Source organism: Nanorana parkeri, unplaced genomic scaffold, assembly GCF_000935625.1.
Source record: "Nanorana parkeri isolate BGI_ZX_2015 unplaced genomic scaffold, ASM93562v1 scaffold647, whole genome shotgun sequence".
In the NCBI taxonomy this organism is placed as follows: Eukaryota; Metazoa; Chordata; class Amphibia; order Anura; family Dicroglossidae; genus Nanorana; species Nanorana parkeri.
The window spans coordinates 280985-299846 of record NW_017306915.1 but is presented as its reverse complement, the minus strand read 5'-3'; the positions used below and the strand labels follow the sequence as shown (position 1 = coordinate 299846).

Here is an 18862-nt window from a genome sequence, read left to right as displayed (position 1 = left end):
GGCTCTGGTCCTAAGATGGTAATTTGTTGCAGGCAATGCAAATTAAGCAGGCATATATAAACTTGTTTGCTTTTTTGGCATTTGCCAGTCCCTTTTGATCACTTCACTCCACCCAACCCCTCTCCACTCTACCCCACTCCTCCAGGTCTCCACCACTGTAGTGTCCAAACACACTGTGCTGCACTATTGTATAGTACTTTACTTAGAAGCATTCACACCACATCATCTCCAGACCAGACCTGATGGTTTCCGGACCCAAAATGCATCCTCATGTATCCCTATGCTATTTCTGGGCCCTGTTTACACCAGTGCAGTCCGTTCCAGACCAGAAAAATACTGCATGTCTCATTTTGTCCTGGAATGCATAGAAATGCATAAAAAATGCATGGAACGCAGTGAACCACACATGAAAGGCCATTTTACGCAAAAAAATACCCGCTCGGAACACGGCAAAATCACTGTACAATTGTGGCAAAATCGTGATGCACTGCGTTCAAGATCTGGTCCGGGAAATGGTGTGAACCCAGCCTTACTCAGTATTGTCATTGCCGCCAGTTCTGATGCATTCTAATAATACAAAAGAGCGAGGCTTGGCAGGGATGTGTCAGTTTAACACTCTATAGAGATGAAGGCCTAAATTATAGCAGATAATCTACGTGTCTTGATTTATATCCTCAGCTGGCAGTAAAAATTTTATTTACAGAGCTGGTGGCACAGGTTGCAAATTTCCTTACTATTCCCTGTGTCCTTTTCTTTAATGGCATCCTGATCATTACAGATTCTGAGGAGCACATTTTATTCCGGAGTCAGCATCTGGAAATGACTGTGTAGTATAGAGACTGGCCTGGGATGATAGACCTTGGGGAAATTTGCATGGGTCTGACTAATAGACATGCTGTATTTTTGCTGTTATGGATATTGGGTAATTCCATTAAAAGCATCTGCCTGGGAAGTGAATGTGGTGTTACCAATTAAAGTAACTCAAAGCGTACCTATGCCCAAACCAAAAAGTAAATATATTGCAGCTTACATATTTTTAAATGGTGGCTGCATTAGTTGCGTTTTTTTGTTTTTTTAGGACTATATTTTCAACTGGCGGTCCAGCCGGTAAATCTGTAATTTTTCAATGTTTTTTCAATTTAACAGACCAAGCCTGTCTAAGTCTGCTAGTCCATCTAACACTACCCTCCGCACAGGGTGACAATGCTGCTGTCTTAAGAGTGGTGCCATTGCTCCTCCATAAAATGGAGACACTCTAAGACAACAAAGTGTTTTACTGGCCGGATTACCAGGTGAAAAAGGGGGGGAAAAAAACAAAAACTTATGCAACTACCACATCTAAGGATTGGTAAGCTATAATATAATACATTTTTGGGTTTAGATATGCTTTAAATGGAATGGAAAGCCACTAGAGTGATGGTCGGACCATCTGTATAAGTAATAGAAAGCTTATTAAAAAAAGAAGTGAAATCATAAATGTCAAGTAAACCATTACACTAAATGTAGTCGCCAAATATTTCAGTTTTTTAATAAACTTTATACTTTTTTTTTTTTTTTGATGACTTTAAACATTTAGTTGTAATTACTTATTCTGCATTAGTGTACCGTGAGTGATGCCACTTCGCGGTGTGGGATCATGACACTTTCTCAAGGTGTGTTGAATGATGCTTGGACTACAGAAGATGACCAGAGCAGATGAGGCAGATTTTTACAAATATTGGGCAGTGGGTTTAAACAAATTTTTAAAAGTATAACTTTTTTTTTTTTTTATCTTAGTCCCTCGACAAAAACTAAGTTAACCCTTGCTGTGTGGGGGTAGTCCCACTGCAAGGGTTAATAAAAATAAGTTTGCCCTTAGTTCTGCTTTAATGCCCAACCTTTTCGACCACTGGCACTTGCAAAGTGTTAGATATGTCACCCTCATGATTGGTGATGGCAGGAGCCAATAGAAGTGATTGAATGGGAGTCTAATTATTTAACCCATGTGGCCTCAGCACAGTTTTGTTTTGTATCCCATTTCTTCTTTACCAATTTATGTATGTCAGACTCAAGAATGGATGTTGGCCAACATATAATGGCTTATTACTGACAGAGATTGTCTAAAACAAGCTTTTTTTTCCCATTTAAAACACTTACATACTTGAACTTGACCTATCATCCTAAATTGAGCACCCAGGGTGACCCAGCCACAGAGACGTAGGAACAGCCTATATGCTCAGCCTCCACACATTGTGTAGCCTAAAGCTACTTTTTCAAGAACTTCTCATGCTTTGAAGAAGGAGAAGCAATGCAGAAATATGATCCCACACAGCTTCCCAAAGCACCGTTGATGATCAGGATGATCAGAAACCAGAAGTAATAGTGCTATTATATATAAATTGTGATGACTGGAATCAAACTAATGTCAATTTACTAAGGTCAGATCGGTGGAACAGAAGTTCTGATTGGTAGCTGTGGGTCCACGCACTTGCACATTGCTCTTTTGCCTTGCTAAACAAGCCCGCATCTGCTGAATATCCAGTGGAAAAATATAAAATTCCAGCATGAAAATGGAAATTAATCATGAGGAAAAACATAGCTTTGAGACCGCAGTCACTAATTAAAAGAAACACTTATCTTGTCCGCGTCGAGATAATTGCATATTTCAGAAGTGCTTGTTTTGATGTGCGGGGATCAGTAAACAGTACTATCTTGTAAAACAGGATGGTTCGGAGCCCTGGCAGTGAGAGGCCACTGCTGAGATGACATTCATACAGTAAGATGGCTTTCTATTAGATCTAATTACTTTCTATTGAGGTGTAAGTCTGCACTGATTTTTTCTTTTTAGTCTATATTTGAATTTTGCTGAAGGCAAGAATGCGATAAATCCCCATCTCCGGAATATTATTATTTTCTCAACAGACATAAACTGTGTGCCGAGCAGATCAGACTCGTGTCAAGGATTCATAAAAGCCAGTAGGAAAAATATTTAAATGCACAGTATTAGGTTGAAATGCTGCCCTCAAGACATTCTTTGTTCGGCAGTCCGGATGCCTACCATTGACATCTATTTCCAGCAGATTAGACGTTATCTTTTAATAATATGCCGGGACAAACTGTTTATTAAAGGGCAAAGCAGTGCTTGATCTCTGGGAACTAGAACGCTGCGGTATAGACTTCCATTGTTTGTTTTTTTTCCCCACATCAAACTTAATCCTAACTATAATATGCATCATTAACTTTTTGTATTAATCCTAAATCTTTTTGCATTTGACGTCCAACTCCAGCTAAACCTGAAGTAGGGAAGTAGTCAGAACACGTTCCTGCTCACTGCTGCAGAGCCTACCATAGACCCAGCTGAGACCCTGCACAACCCACTTGAGACCCCACAAATACCATAGACCTGCAGAGCCCACTTGCGATCATGCACATACCATAGACTCCACACAGTCCACCTGACACCCTGCAGAGCCCACCTGACACCCTGCAGAGCCCACCTGAGATCCCACACAGCCCATCAGAGTGACCCTGCAGAGCTCACCATAGACTATCTATGGTGGGCTCTGCAGGGTCCCATGTGGGCTGGTCACACCCCTGCGCACCTCTTACCGGTCAGCCCCGATCCACTGTCGGCCTCCTCCTCCACCACCGCAAGGCCGGCTGCTGCCGCCAGACCCCGGCCTCCTCCACTACAGCTGCTGGCTGTCACTGATTCAGCAGCGGCTGTGAGGAGGAACGCAGCGCTGCCCAGATCAATGACAGGTTGTCGGTGATCTGGGCAGCGGCGTGTTCCTCCTCAGAGCCACCAGTGACAGTCCTGCAGCCTGCGATGCCATTGCGACCCAGACGGCCTACACGGCATCGGAAACCCCTTTGTTCTTCGTCCTGGCCGGGCCACGCTGTGCCCCAGGCCCCATAGCAGCCACCTGGGTCGCTATGGCGATAGTTTTGCCATTGCTTGTCTCCGCTGAGAAGATTTCCGCTTACCTCCTTTCCTGTTGCCTATTAACTGGAAGGGAGTGAGCAGCAATCTTCCTGATCAACACGCAGACAGTATTGATAGCCTAATAGAGATTACGTCAGTCACTGCACGTAGTGTGAATGGACCATTACAGGTTAAGCTGCCTAAACGCCTTCCCCCTCCAGCACATAAAAATACTGTTGTAATGTTATAGAGCATGATTGGTTGACGATAGACATACCTATTTTTTTTTAGTCTGCGGGTATATACCTTCTCCATCCTCTTCCATCACCCCATTTGACTGCCTCTCAGGTACCATACACAGTCACAGGAAGAAGAGAAGGTAACATGCTCCCAGTTACCTGGAAGTACTGAGTATGGTGGATGGCACCGGTGAGCAAATGGAGAGGGGCACATGAGTGGTTTTATGTGACACGTTCATATTTAGCATTAATGGTTTGTACATTTGTAGTTTTATTATTTAGTGGTCTGTAAATGTTAATATTGGTGGAACGTTCTCTGGTCTGGGAGCTTTAAAGGCCTCCTTTTAAAAAGGACCATCACCTCAACACAGTTTTTAAAATCCTATGTGTATAAACAGTGGCAGCAGTGGATAGAGAATGAACTGCGTGGACATGTGAAGCCAAGCTTCACATGTTTGATTTTTTTTTTTTCTTCTTCTTTTAAATCCTCCTATGGCATCTGATCAGCAGCACCATGTTTGTTTAGGTCCTTCCCTAGTTCTTAAGGAATGAGCATTGAGGGAAGTCCTAACCTGTGTGTGTTGTAAAGTAGCCACCGCTCCAAGCTCACTATCGTGATGGACTACAATCTCACGTTTAGTTAGCTAATTTGTTTTCAGATTGTAGTTCATCATGGTAGTGAGCTTGGAGCGGTGGCTACTTCACAACACACATGGACAATGCAGAACAAAAGTAGCCCCCCTCCAGAAGGAAGGACAGTGTTGGGGGGGGGGGGGGGGGGGGACAGGGGAACATGGGAAGGTGCTGGCATTGTTTACCTTTAATGCAGAGAATGCATTAAGGCAAAGAAATGCCTAGCCTTTAGTACTACTGGTGTTCCAGTTTTAAATGTTTGTTCAGCACAACCATGCTTGAGACTTGGGTCCTTGTCCAGCTAAGGGATCGATGAAGGAAGCACTCCCTCTATCCCGTATTAACTGGAACAGGGGAGCAGTGAAGGAATGACACATTGCTCAATCAGCCAGTAAGAGTGACTGTTTAGGAGAAAATTGGTTTCATCTCTCAATAGGTCCGCACTTAACCACCAGGGTGCTGGCAATGCTCTTCAGTGGCCCTGGAAATGGAGCAGTCCAACGCAACACACGTTGGTAGTGCAGCACACCTCATTCGGCAAGGTGCATTGGGGTTCCGTTTAGACTAAAGTGGCACTGCATTGCACCATCACAAGTAGCGTGCAATGTTCCATGTTGTTGGGACCCCCTCCCCATGTTGTTTTTTTGCTGTCTGTATCCCTGTTATGGCGATTACCCCTCACTATTTGCCCTGGTGACCCTTAAAAGTAAAACAAAATCCTCCTGGTGATCCTTCTTACTGAAAGTAAAAGAAAATCCCAAATTGTGGGATTTCCACAGAACAGGAATAGATGGGAAGTCTTTAAATGGGGACACTAGTTCTGGTGACCCTACCAGGTATTTCCCTCACTGTGGAGAGATTTCCTTTTACTTCCTGTAATAGCTGTCGGACAAGAAGTGAAGAGAAATCTCCCTAATGGGACACGGATGCCATTAAAAAAAAAAAAGCTGACGGGTTATTAACCCTTCCTTACTCTCCCCAAAACTAGACAAAAAAAAAAAGTTGCATTTTAAGTGTGGCAAAGGCCCAACTCGACAGCCCATTCACATTATTGTGTTGCAGGAAAATGCTACTTCAAGTGTATATTTGATTTCAACTGTTTGATTTTTTTTCTGTTTGGAGTTCCACTTTTTCAATAAAAGACATCTCCCCATCAATAGACAGGGGAGCAATTATCGAGGGGAAACAGACCTCTGGCTGGCCAGAGCAGATAAAGGAAATGGACTGCTTCTATTTGTTCTCATTACATGGCCTATGTCACTGGCACACCGAGGAATCAGATACTGAACTGCAGGGTTAATTACTTTATCCTCCCCATGAAAGCAGCCATTTTGGCAGTCATTGTGAACAGTTCAGCAGCCCATAGGAATAAGTGTATTTTTGCATTATGTAGAAATCAGTTCAAGCAGTAGATGGTCTTATGCTGACCTCCAATCTGGCTCTTTGTTGAACTTCACAAAATCAGCACAGTTCTCCTTCCAGCCGCCACTCTGCAAAACAGCTTCTAACGCCTCCCGCGAAGAAGGCAAGTGTTGCGCTTTGCACATTCCCTTTTGTTGTCTTTCAGCATCAATTTGTTACCGCTGAGCACCTCATGTGAGTTTTCCCCACGCTTCATTTTGTTTCCATATTCTTGTTTTCAGTTCTCAGGATGACACCCGCATCTCCCCGCTCCACTCCGCCGCCAGCAGTGACTATGACAGTGTCTCTGTCACTACATGTAGTCTCTCCAGCATTTCCACTCTGAGGTAATAACGAGTCTCCCAGACTCTTCCGCTCTCCTCACAGCGCCCTCTTCTAATGGCATTCTTCTTTTCTCCTTCTCTCTCTGCGGTGGAAATGGGTCTCTTTCCCTCCTGTGTGTATATTTCGCAAAGCTAATCACAATTTCAATGCTCACAACATGCTGGGGCTCTGTGCTTTCCTCCGTGTTGCCTGTCTCTCTTCTCCTGACCATATGCTGTTTCTGCCTTCTAATTCTTCCTGTCTTCCTGCCTGTCGAAGAACATAAGTTCAAGATAGTTCTTTGCCAAAGAATCTTTACAAGTGGTACAAATATATTTGAATACACCGCATTTGTGTTGTGTTTTGAGATTATAGGGATGTTCAGATACCAGTTCAGATACCAGCGCCGATATTTGGCATTCTCGCGAGAACTACCCTGGTGCAGCGGTTGCAGCTGGAACCTGGCTCTGGCACCCCACCTCTGTCCTGAAATCATTGGTCTGTATTTTTTTAGAAAAACTCACATTACAAAAAACAAAAATGTATCAGTACTTGTGTCTGTGAGGACTTGGACAAGTATCAGTACTTGTACTGAAAAAAGTTAGTATCGGTGCATCCCTTTTTTATATATATTTTTTTTTAAATCATGCATTAAAACAGGGATGCACAAATCCCAGGAGCTCCGTATGCTCCTTAAAGGAGAACTATGAGATGAGCGATTTTCCACTCGCCTCATAGTTCTAGCCGGCCTGTGACAATGAGACTGTCACAGGTCGGCTCAGTAGATCGGGAGGTGAGCTATCACATACCAGGTTCGCTCACCTCTCGATCCTGTCACGGCTCTCTGCCGTGACAGGGGGAGGGGCTGGATTCCCCTCTCCCCGCTCTGATCTGCCAGCGCTGACTGGCGGAACGGACAGGGGAGGGGGCGGGTACAGCTGGCTCTGCCTCTAGATAGGCAGAGCCAGCTTTCACTCACGCAGCTGGGCGGATCCCGTCATCTACGTCGGGATCCGCTGCGGCGTCTCAGTATACCGCGAGCTGTAGCTCGCGGTATACTGAGCTTAGGGTAACTGGAGGATGCTAGTTTGTGTCCTCCCGTTACCCTAAGGAGAACTATGGGGAACAACACTGACCCCATAGTTCTCCTTTAAAAATGAAAGCCGCCTCCTACCTTTGGAATTTTTCTCTAGTTTAGTCTTGGAGCTGGAAAAGTATCTGTTCATGTACTTGTACCGAGTACAGAACTTGATATCTGAACATCCCTATTATCCATCAATGAGGACCAGTCACCAAGAAGCATTTGTAACACTTTGTGAAATGCTATAATAGTTGAGGCTGAACTTTCAGGGTTTGAGTTTTATTATTTACTTGTATTCTCTTCCAGTCAGAACAGAATTCAGGCTATAAGACCATCCATCAAAGAGAACTGGTCACCAAGGGGCATTTGTCATAAACTTCAATACTTTTTTGAAATGCTATAATAGTGGAGCCTTCTCTATCAGGGTTTACTTGAGTAAACGTTGAGTAAATGAGACAGAACAATGGCTTAGTGGTTAGCAGCTGTGGTTAGCCTTGCAGCACTAGGGGTCCCTGGTTGAAATTTCAGTAAGGACACTATCTGCAAGGAGTTGCCATGTTCTCCCTTTGCTTGCGTGGGTTTCCTTCAGGTACTCCAGTTTCCTCTCGCGCTCCAAAGACATGCTGGAAGGTTAATTGGCTCCTGTCTAAATTGGCCTTGTATGTGTGCAATAGGGACCTTTTTAGAGTGTAAAAGCTCCTTGAGGGCATGAACTGATGTCACTGTGCAGTATGTAAAGCACTGCATAACAAATTGTTGGCGCTATGTAAATACCAATAATATTGATATTTGTATTCTTTCCCTGCCAGAGCAGAATTCAGGCTGTAAGAACGATCACTAAAAGTCACTTGTACTATTGAGTCTCTTTTTAAAATGCTATAGTGTTTGAGCTTTCTCTTTTTCTGACTTGAGTTTTATTTTTTACTTGTGTTCTTTTCCTGTCGGAGCAGAGATCTGGCTGTATCCATCAGAAGAGATCCAGTCACTAAGGGGCATTTGTGCTAATCAGAGTCTCCAGTATTGGAAATACTACATTAGTTAAGCCTTTACTTCAGTTGTATTAGTTGTATTCTCTCCCTGTCAGAGCAGAATTAAAGGAGAACTATGGGGTTAAGGCTTTTCCCCATAGTTCTCCTTAGGGCAATGGGAGGAAACAAACTAGCGTCCTCCCGCCCAGCTGCGTGACTGACAGCTGGCTCTGCCTATCTAGAGGCAGAGCCAGCTGTACCCTCCCCCATCCGTTCCGCCAGTCAGCGCTGGCGGATCGTAGCGGGGAGGGGGGAATGCACCCCCTCCCCTGTCACGGCACAGAGCCGTGACAGGATTGAGAGGTGAGCGAAAGCCGTTATGTGTTTGCTCACCTCCCGACCTACTGAGCCGACCTGTGACAGTCTCATTGTCACAGGTCGGCTAGAACTATGAGGTGAGTGAAAAGCACTCGCCTCATAGTTCTCTAAGTATGCAACCTACAATCTGATCTTCTGACGCGACTGGCTGTTAATAGACCATTTAAAAACTGTCATGGCAAAGTTGACGGCAGGATTACTTGAGATAAAACAAATTAACTGTCAGAATTACCCTGATCTAGCAATCTAGACGGTGTCTGTTATAAGCCTCGAGCAGGAAGCCTTACAAGCTGCTCTTGCAGGAAGAGGACCTAAGTAACTAACAGGGGATGGTCCTTATTCTTGAGTTAGGCACTGCTCATGTTATAAAATGTGAGCACCGCTGCTGTCCAGAAGTAATGAAAGGGGTGTGTCCATGACAGTTTAAACTCACAGGAAGGGGCTGGAATGACACTGGCTGTCGTTTGACCCAGAAGAGGAACGGCTGCGGAGGAAGGCGCAGACAGCATGGCTGGAGCATCGAGAGGGCAGGTTGCTCTTCTTTTTTTATCTTTTATTTTTTCTTTTTCTCAACACAGGAGAGGCAGAAAATTAATATAGCACCTTAATATTTTAGGTAGACAACAGTGTTCACTTTTAGCAAGTTGGAACTCTTAAATGCACAGAGGCTAAAAAGTTGAAAAAACTCAAGTCCATAGTCTATCTCCAGGATAATGTTTTAGGACCTTGAGCTTCCACAACTTCCACCCAAGAGTCACTTATTTTTTAATGTGGATTCAGTTGGAAAAAATGTGTGAATCCTGAGGTAAAAAAATATGTGAACCTTGTTTTGAAAGCATTTTATAAATGAACTTAATTGAGTCACAACACATTTTAGTGATTCAATACTTCTGATATCATTCTGAGTTTTTCAGCAATGTTTTTGACTTATTACTTTTCTATGCTGCCTTAAGCTGCTTTTGCATTCTGTTCCGGGGGGTTCTGTTCCGAGGCAAACAAATGTCAACCTACGCAACCCGTTAATGAAGCAGCCAGGCATTAGAGATGGTTGGGGGCAGTGAAGTCAGCGAAAACATGCTACAAGCTATATAAAGCAGATCATGTGTCCAACCAGGTATGGTTTACATGGCCTGAATCTGCTGTGCAAGGTCATGGGACCTACTGCAGCTCTGCCTTATTGCCCTGAATTTAATCAGTTTTCTTTTGCTTTGCCTAAAGGCTGTTGTCCTCACCTTGGTACTTACCTGTCGGCGATATGATCTCTAGTGCCACGGCATATGCTTTTTTTTACAGCTGACAGGTCAGTTTTCTAACTGCCCCACCTACTCCCTGAAAACTTGCCTAGTCTATTGAAGCAAACTTAACTTTAGTTTAGCGTTTTTCTTTGCATATCTGCGATCATCCCCAAGGAAGCGGCTCCAACTTTTCTTTATAGATCTGGTAATTCTGCGTAGTCTATTGCAACAAAAGGATGAAATATTGTGTGCGCTATGCTCAAGTAGGTGGAAAAACGGATACAAATGAATGATACAAGATGAGATGTTGCAATACATCACCACAAAGATTAAATAGGAGAAAAGAAGCACACAGGTAAAGGAAGAATACAATAGAAGGAATAGGAATCGGTGGCAAGCCTCTGAAGCTACTATCACTATTATTCTCATGGAAGATCATTTTATTAAAGAATAAATACATTCAGAACTGTAAAAAACGCCTCAGCAGATGTTTCCATATTATTTAAAGTTCCTTAAATATAGTCATTTTATAAGGGAACATAATTTCTGTTTGGGGATCTCTTCAAAGGTTACACAAATTAGACTTGTTATGGGCTACTTATGCTTGGTCTCAGAACACACTAAGATAAGCCTTTGATTGCTAACCACAACATATTAAAACTCTATGTTGTGGTTATACATTAAAATATAAATTACAAAAAAAAAAAACCCCGGGGAATTCAGTTGTAGAAGGACAATGCCGGTGAACCAGATCAAGGACTCTTTTCATAAAGCAGAGAATGTGACTTTCACAAACATTCGCTTGTGGAGATCCTTCCAGGTCCATGTTGGGAGTGACTGATTCTCTACCTTGTTTGTGAAGTCACATTCTCTGCTTTAAAAATATACCCTTTAGGGCTTGTTCACACCAAATGCAGACCAGATCTGCATGAGTTTCTGCACACGCAGTGCAGTGTGTTATTCGGCGTTTTTTGCCGCATTTTTGATGCGTTCCGGGCCGTTTTTGGTTTAAAATGGGCTTTCAGTTTGTTCCAGGTCGTTTGCATGCGTTCCAGAGCAGGGAAACTAGGGCTTGCTGCAGTTTTTTTTACATGCTCTGGAACTGAACGCTGCAGTGTGAACTAGAGCCCAAAATACCATTGGAATACATTGGACCCAGTTTTGATCCAGTCTGTAACTGCTCTGCTCCTGGAACGCGCTTGGTGTGAACAAGCCCTTAGTGTCCTCCTGTACCATTTATTAAGTATAAGAACTTCTTGCTGGAACATTGGATACAGCAAGGAGATTTGCTCAGCAAAAACAGTAAATAGGCATGACACAGGGTGGTAATATGTCGGTAATTAGCCTTTGTAGGATGGGTTTGAGGTGAAATGATGTGGATGTCACTTGAGCGTTCCCCCTGGGCATACTCTGAGCTTTGGTTGGTGGCAGAATCACTGCCATTTTATTGTGGTGTCACCACCACTAGGAATAGTCACCCAGATTGGGATTAAGATCTGGTGCTTGATGTATCAAGAATGCTGGCTGCAGAGCAAGAATGTGTAAGGGAAGGCATGTTTGTTATGGGCAAGGATTGCTGTAAATGGAAAAAATTGGCTACAAAAATAGATTTCTTTTGTTCATTGGAGGACACGGCTCCATTTTAGATATTCACCACTAAAAAAACATCATAGGGTAAAGATGACGGTACTGATCTAAAGCAGTGCTGTATCCTCTAGTGAACGCAGAGAAAAGGAGAAGAGTTAAGTGCTTTCCTGAAATAGCAAAATACAAAAGGTCACCTACGAGTATCAAAATGCAACACAGAATATCAAAGCGGGGATTTTATCTATTTGCTATTAGGGGCCAGGAAAGTTGTTGTTTTTTTTCCCCTTTTAAAGCAAATTGGACCAGGCATGATCGTTCCTTTTTTTTGTTTTGTTTTAACCCTCCTCTGGATTAAAGATACTGAGGATGCAATGTATTCTTTTTTTTCCCCCACTTTATGTACATAAAACCATTTCTGACCTAATTTTGTAACTTTGCTGTGTAGCCTATTGCATCTCGAACTCTTTCATGTTCTCTAACAGAAATAAATCAGTCTCCCAATAGTGTGAGCTTCACCATCAAGCCCCATTTGCTCATAACAAGCAATGCTGACCTTCCAACATAATGAATAAACTGGCAGGACATAATACCTAATTATAGCTGAATCCCCAACCTTGGGTCAGCCTTCCGCCTCCCCGCAGTCACCTAGCATCCGCTGTGACAATTGTGTGCATTGTTATGTAGATACAACCACACAGAACACATCTTAATTATTTGCTAGGTTTTGTTACCAGCCCTTCAAGATCCTCATACAGAGAGCATACACCTGCATCACTCTTTCATTGTTTGTGTGTTTGCTTAAATTAATACCAGGCTATCTCATAAATTGTCCTGACCTTGCATTCAATTAACAGATAAGGGCACTTTTAAGTAAAACTGCAGAACCACAATATATACAGAGATTTGCAACCAACTCTACCAAATCCCATATGTTGTTATTGCATATCATCCCCTGTAGTATCAAATGTTATAACCTGCTCTGGTTCTCCAAAGCCCACTTGTCACGTGGGAAATATATGGGCTGCCATTACTGGCTTCCTGAACTAGCAGATCAGATTTACAGACCCAGGACAAGCTTGCACCAAATGGAAGTCCAAGAAAAGAGAGCATTTTTGATCCCTAAAATGTTTTTTGTGTAAGTATCTTAAGTAAATAAAGTGAACCTGTGACCGGATAAGCACATTAAAAGTTTTTAAATAATCTCAACAAGTGGTAAAGCACTTTAAAACAATCTGTCATATACCTCTGTAGCTAAAGGCATTGGGGAGAAATTAATTCTCAAAGATCACAACAAAGGCACTGAAATCGCAGCTCCTCTCACCCTTCTTTCTTTTGCAGCAGAAAGTTGGCAGCCATACTACCTTCTAATGTAAACTTTGTGAGATGGAACACCTTCCAGCACAGTGGGGGGAATTTATCAAAATGGGAGCAGGCAGATTCTGGAGCAGTTGCTCATAGTAACAAGTCAGCTTCTCTCTTTTTAGTTCAGTTAAGCTTTGAAAATGAATGGGTTGCCATGGAAAGCTGCTCTAGATTCTGTCTGCTGCAGGGTTGATATGTTTAAAAGAGAACTATGGGGTAAGTGTTTTGTTTTCCCCATAGTTCTCTTAAGGGTCACGGGAGGACATAAACTAGCATCCTCCCGTGACCCAAAGCTCAGTATAGCTCGCGGTATACTGATTTTTTTAATTTTCAAAGTTTTTTATTGGTTTTCCATACTTATACAGTTCTATTCAGACAGTAATATCATTCTATAAACATATAATATATGTATGTATGTATAGTATACAATCAAGCACCTCGGCATGCAGACTGCTTCTACAAACATTTGTGAAAGAATGGGTCGCTCTCAGGAACTCAGTGAATGCAAGCGGGGTACCATGATAGATTGCTACATGTGCAATGAGTCCATCCGTGAAATCTCCTTGCTACTAAATATTCCGCGGTCAAGTGTTAGTGGTTTTATAACAAAGTGGAAGCAACTGGGAACAGCAACTCAGCCACGAAGTGGTAGGCCACGTAAAATGACAGAGCTGGGTCAGCGCATGCTAAAGCGCAGTGTGCAGAAGTCGCCAACTGTCTGCAGAGTCAATAGCTACAGACCTCCAAACTTCATGCGGCCTTCAGATTGGCACAACAACAGTGCGTAGGGAGCTTCATGGAATGGGTTTTCATGGCTGAGCAGCTGCATCCAAGCCTTGCATCACCAAGTGCAATGTAATCTGCTTTGTCTGTGCTCTCTTTAGAAAACCCGCAAAGACTGTGTCATGAGTATACTCTGTATTAAATATTTCTGATCAGTGTTTTCTATTCATAATAAAAACATTGTTTGTAGACTTAAAGGAACCTAAAAACATTAGCTTCTACTTAGTGTGCCCGTCTTAGTTGATAATAGAAGCTCGCCTGAAATGCCAAGCTTAAAGTGAATCTTCCACATATTCCTATGACAGACAATACTTAATAATTTTCTGTCCCCCCACTCTGATGGATCCCCCATAATACATACGCATAGAACATATAGATCATTTATTTTAGTAGGTGAAAACTTGGCTAACAGGAAAAAAAAACAATAAATAAAATCTAGATTTGATTTGTCACAGCCGTGCCAATTACCAGATTGTTATCTATAATCTTTCTTCATATTAAATTCCCATCATCCACTGCACAGCGGCTGACAGATCAAGCTGAGAAAGGAAGTAGAGGCTGCTGAAGTGAGATAAGGTGCCATATCTGTCCTTTCTCCTGTCTGCAGCTGCTACTATTCTATTAGATACACTTCTGTTGGATTGGGGCAGCTGTTTAGACCGCTCAGAAAGGTCAGACATTGTTCAGAAGTGTGACCGTAGGAAAAGTTTAGACTTCCACGGGACATATCTGCAAACTTAAAGAAAGAAAAACTCTAGGCAAAACTTTATATATATATGTGTAACAGTGACTGCAACCAATCAGCTGGTGTTACTGTTGGGGTATTCTGACGGTGGAGAAACCCAATGCAGTAGCCCGGTGGCTAGAGGGATATTTCCTCTGACCGGCAGTGTCATGAGGTAAAATTGAGCCAGCTTCCCGGGCCAATCAGGAAGTGGGGCTGCAGGTAACGACCCAGCTTCCTGATTTTCCAGGAAGCTGGCTCAATGTTGATTGGCTGGGAGGTTAGCTTCCTGGCCAAGCCGTCTTCCCCAACAAACAGCATGTAGCCGCCTTCCTGGCCAATTAGGAAGCTGAAAGGCGGGTCATTACCCGCCTCTTGGCTTCCTATTTGGCTAGCTTGATCAAATCAGGAAGCTGAGAGGCGGGTAATGACCCGCCTCTTGGCTTCCTATTTGGCTAGCTTGATGCGGATTTGCTGGCATTGAGCCGGCTTCCCAGCCAATTAGGAAGCAGAGTGGCTTCCAGATTGCCCGGAAAGCCGATTCCATGCCAGCATAGGTATCAGTATTCGTTATCGGTGAGTACCGAAAGACAAATATCGGTACTCGTACTCGACACGAAAAACCTGTATTGGCGCATCCCTAGTTTCGGGAGTTGGGAATAGTTTGTCTGCATTCACCCTACTTCAATGTCTCTGTGAACTGGCTGTGTCTGTAGCCACGTTTTTCATTGACATGTATAACATGTTGCATGCAGGGCCCCGTTTGGGCCCCCCCCCCCCCCATATTGACGATATGGTGACCCCAGGGACAGATAGGTGATTTAATGTGTGTCTATCAACCCATCCTAGTGCTTGTAGTAATGTGCAGCTATGTACAGTATGCAGCAGCTCCTCTTGATTATTGAACAGCTCAGCCGATGCTGAATCATTGGGTAAGGAGCATTGGCTGCTATTGAACTCCAGTGAAAAGAGTGTCTGTGTCAGCTGCCCGAAATGACTAATTGTTTAGAGTTGCTAATCCTATTAATGACACATAATTGTTTTTGCTCACACCGTCAGAGTGATTCTGGATGCTGACATGTTGCTTGTAGTTGTATTGATTTCAGGATTAGGCCTCTATAATAAATATATCTATCATGCTGGCGCTGCAAGGCAGCTGAATTTATTGGTGTATAATTAAACAGAGGGAATCACATGCGTCTGTACACAGCGTTGTCTGTACTTGAGACACAAACTTAGTGAGACATCGGGGGGGGAATGGCCTGTTATGGTCCGCACACAGAGGACACTCATAGAAAAAAAGACCACGATCACGATAATGGAGTAACATTGGCCATATACCAGTAGAAGTTCAAACAATATAGTTTTTGGAAAGTTCGTTCGATATTTTTTTTTTTTTTAAACAAGCAAAGCTTGAAGTAAAGGAGTGATTTGGCGTCTTTTGGTTCCACCACATCTAATTCTCTAGAATTACAGAGGACAACAATCTAAAGCTGACTTGGGTACCCAGACAGGATGTCATAAGTGGTATAGTGTCATAACCTGTACATTTCTTATGTCAATAGGGCCAGAAACTATCCAAAATAGCCCACTGCTCTATTGGTATGTTTTCCTGTTTTTAGTCTTAATTCCTAGTCATATAACTCATCGTTCCCCCTTTATTGACCTCAATATGATACACCATAATGTCATCTAATAGATAAGTGAACACAGATCCGTTTGTGTATACGACCCCATGAAATGCTCATAAAGTCTAGGGGGAAGGTGAAGAGGCTGTAATACCTAGCACATTTCTTAATTGGAAGTGTGATTAGGATATTGGCTTGGTTTGAATGGAACCAACTTGATGCAGCTTTATAGTCAGGAGTCTTAGCAAACATTCTTGCATAAGTCAGACTTAAAACTTTAAGCAAACACAGCAATGGAACATACTGTTACAATACTTAAAATTAGTGCCTGCTCTGCATCCAATCTTTGCTCTATTGATGAGCTTGAGGGGCCACTAAAATGTTCATCATCGAATACTTTTCTTGTATGTTGAATGTCTGTTTTTGGCCAATCCCAGGGTACAATGTCACTAGTGTGTGTGTGCAGTTATGATGGTCCCCACGTAGCATCCCAAGATACAGGAGAGTTTACTTCAGTGTCTTGTATAACAGCAGTTTGTGCAGTATTTTCTGAAGACTGGTTCACTTCAAAGGTAAAGCCACTCATGGAGAGCCCTGAAGGTTCATGTTCAAGGTACAGTGACTCTTAGGGAGTCCTGAAGACCAGTCCTCTGCCATGCATCTCATGGTAAGTCCAGACTGAAGCTAGATGCACACGGTTATATCCTTTTTTTTTTTTTTTTTATTCAGCCTAAAAAAAAATTACAGATTCTTCCATTCACACCAAACAACATATTCTAGTTTGAATACCCCCATAGAGTCCAGGAGTAAGTATGTAGCTTCCACATATGTGAATGAAAGCAACGAAGGCCTTTTATTAAGATTGTAGACACAGCCTTTCATTTAGGTTTGGTACTTGGAGGAACTGTTGAGGAATCTGATGCACTTGTAGTATCTTGTACCACCCATGTACCCCATTTCACTTCAGAAATTGTTGAGCCATTTAGCGTGTCTCACCATTTTCTGTTTGTACTAGATTTGTTCCTGGAAACATACATACAGGTGGAATTCTCCTTTTAAACAAAACCTAATTTGAAAGCCAGTGCTGAATATCCTCAGCTGTGACTTTGTAGAAAGTTTTTTCTTCTTGGATGTAGATGGCTTTCAGTCTATGCTTAGAGGTAAGTACCCATCTTATTGGAAAGCAATCTGCTGCCTTGGCATCTCATTGTAAGATTGTCACTTCACGTCTCTAGGAGTGACAGCTGAGAACAGGCATCTGTCAGACTTGTTATTCTGTGATAGAAATCTGTATTTCTCCTTTCCCGCATATGGGGAACACTGGTGACCTTTTCCGTATCATCTCTAATAACACATTACTACCAGTGTGGCTGCCTTTCACCGTCCATTTTTCTCCTTGTTCTTTTCTCTCTCACCTCTGTATTCTCCCAGCAGCTTGATGACCGGTTCCTGTTCATCAGATGACATTGATCAGGAGGAAATACAGCTGGCCTTGCAGGCTGCGAAGATTGCGTCCAGAGAAAAGATCAGATCCCGTTTCCACAGCAGTAATGACCTCATTCACCGGCTCTTTGTCTGCATCTCAGGTTTGTCTCCTTTCAGTTCATCAGAGCTCCATGCAACAATTCTATCTTATCACTCATCTGATCAACACACATTGCTGTAGGATCCCTTTGCATCAATTTACAAAGCTAATCGGTTATTGCGTTGGTTATTTTAGATTATAGTTGGATAGAATCATTATTTCAAATTTAAAGCTGGACTCCAGCAGATATAGAACGGACACCAGTTAAAGCAGAAACAAAGTGTGCAATGTAACATGTTACTGTCTGAATGCTTGTATTACAGGTACCTGTTCCACCTTCCAAAACCTTCACCATAGATCTCAGCATAGGCACTCCATCTCACAAGTCTCCTCAGTGTCCTTCACTTCTTTAAACCCCATATGACCACCGACATCACAGGGAAGTTTGATGGGGATACAGAGGAACTAGTTCCTCATCAGGTCTGCTTAACTTAGGATTTGCAGTAGGAGGTTGGAGTACGATGGGGAACTAGGTCCTCAGCATCCCCATCAGGCTTCGCCCACTGTCTGTGTCACTGGTTGTTACGGGCTCTGTCAGCTGGTCGGTGCTGGCAGGACCACCCACATTTCATCTGATTCAGTAGGAAACTTGCAAAAAAGTTTGATCCAAATATGGTCAGTTGTACGCTAGGAGAGTGAAGAACAGCACTAAAAGCTAATCCAGTGTGCTGCAGTCAAATATATAGACGAGGAGCATGCTGGAACAAAGAAGTCAGTATTTTGCTGCACATTTACTCACAGGTTAGAGGTAGAAAGGTGACCAGACTGTATTGCTTAACTGTGGTAGAGACAACCTAAGTCACCAGCTTAGCCAAGCCGTCTGTCAGAAGTCAGCAATTGGTGAACAAATATAAAATATAACCGTTAGTGAATTAGTCATGCAGGAAGTAGACGGAGGACACAGCAAAGTCTCTATTGGTATTCATGCACAGAGACATGTGTACTTAATCTACAAGACTTTCTTATTGAAGCACAGATTCAGTGTTTGCTGGATAGATGGTCAGGGGCGTAGATAAGGGGGGGGTAGGGG

At 42.9% G+C, this 18862-nt stretch overlaps 1 protein-coding gene across 2 annotated transcripts in view; it reads left to right on the top strand.

Annotated features, from left to right (window-relative positions):
* ZFYVE28 (zinc finger FYVE-type containing 28) overlaps window positions 1-18862 on the top strand; it is a 173751-nt gene that overhangs the window by 140244 nt on the left and 14645 nt on the right. Inside the window, exons 9-10 of one of the 2 annotated variants that reach the window (XM_018563274.1) lie at window positions 6420-6524; window positions 17682-17833. In XM_018563274.1, coding sequence (XP_018418776.1) covers window positions 6420-6524; window positions 17682-17833 — 257 coding nt within the window. Of the gene's footprint in view, window positions 1-6419; window positions 6525-17678; window positions 17834-18862 lie in introns of both variants that reach the window. The other variant, XM_018563275.1, reaches the window with a different exon arrangement.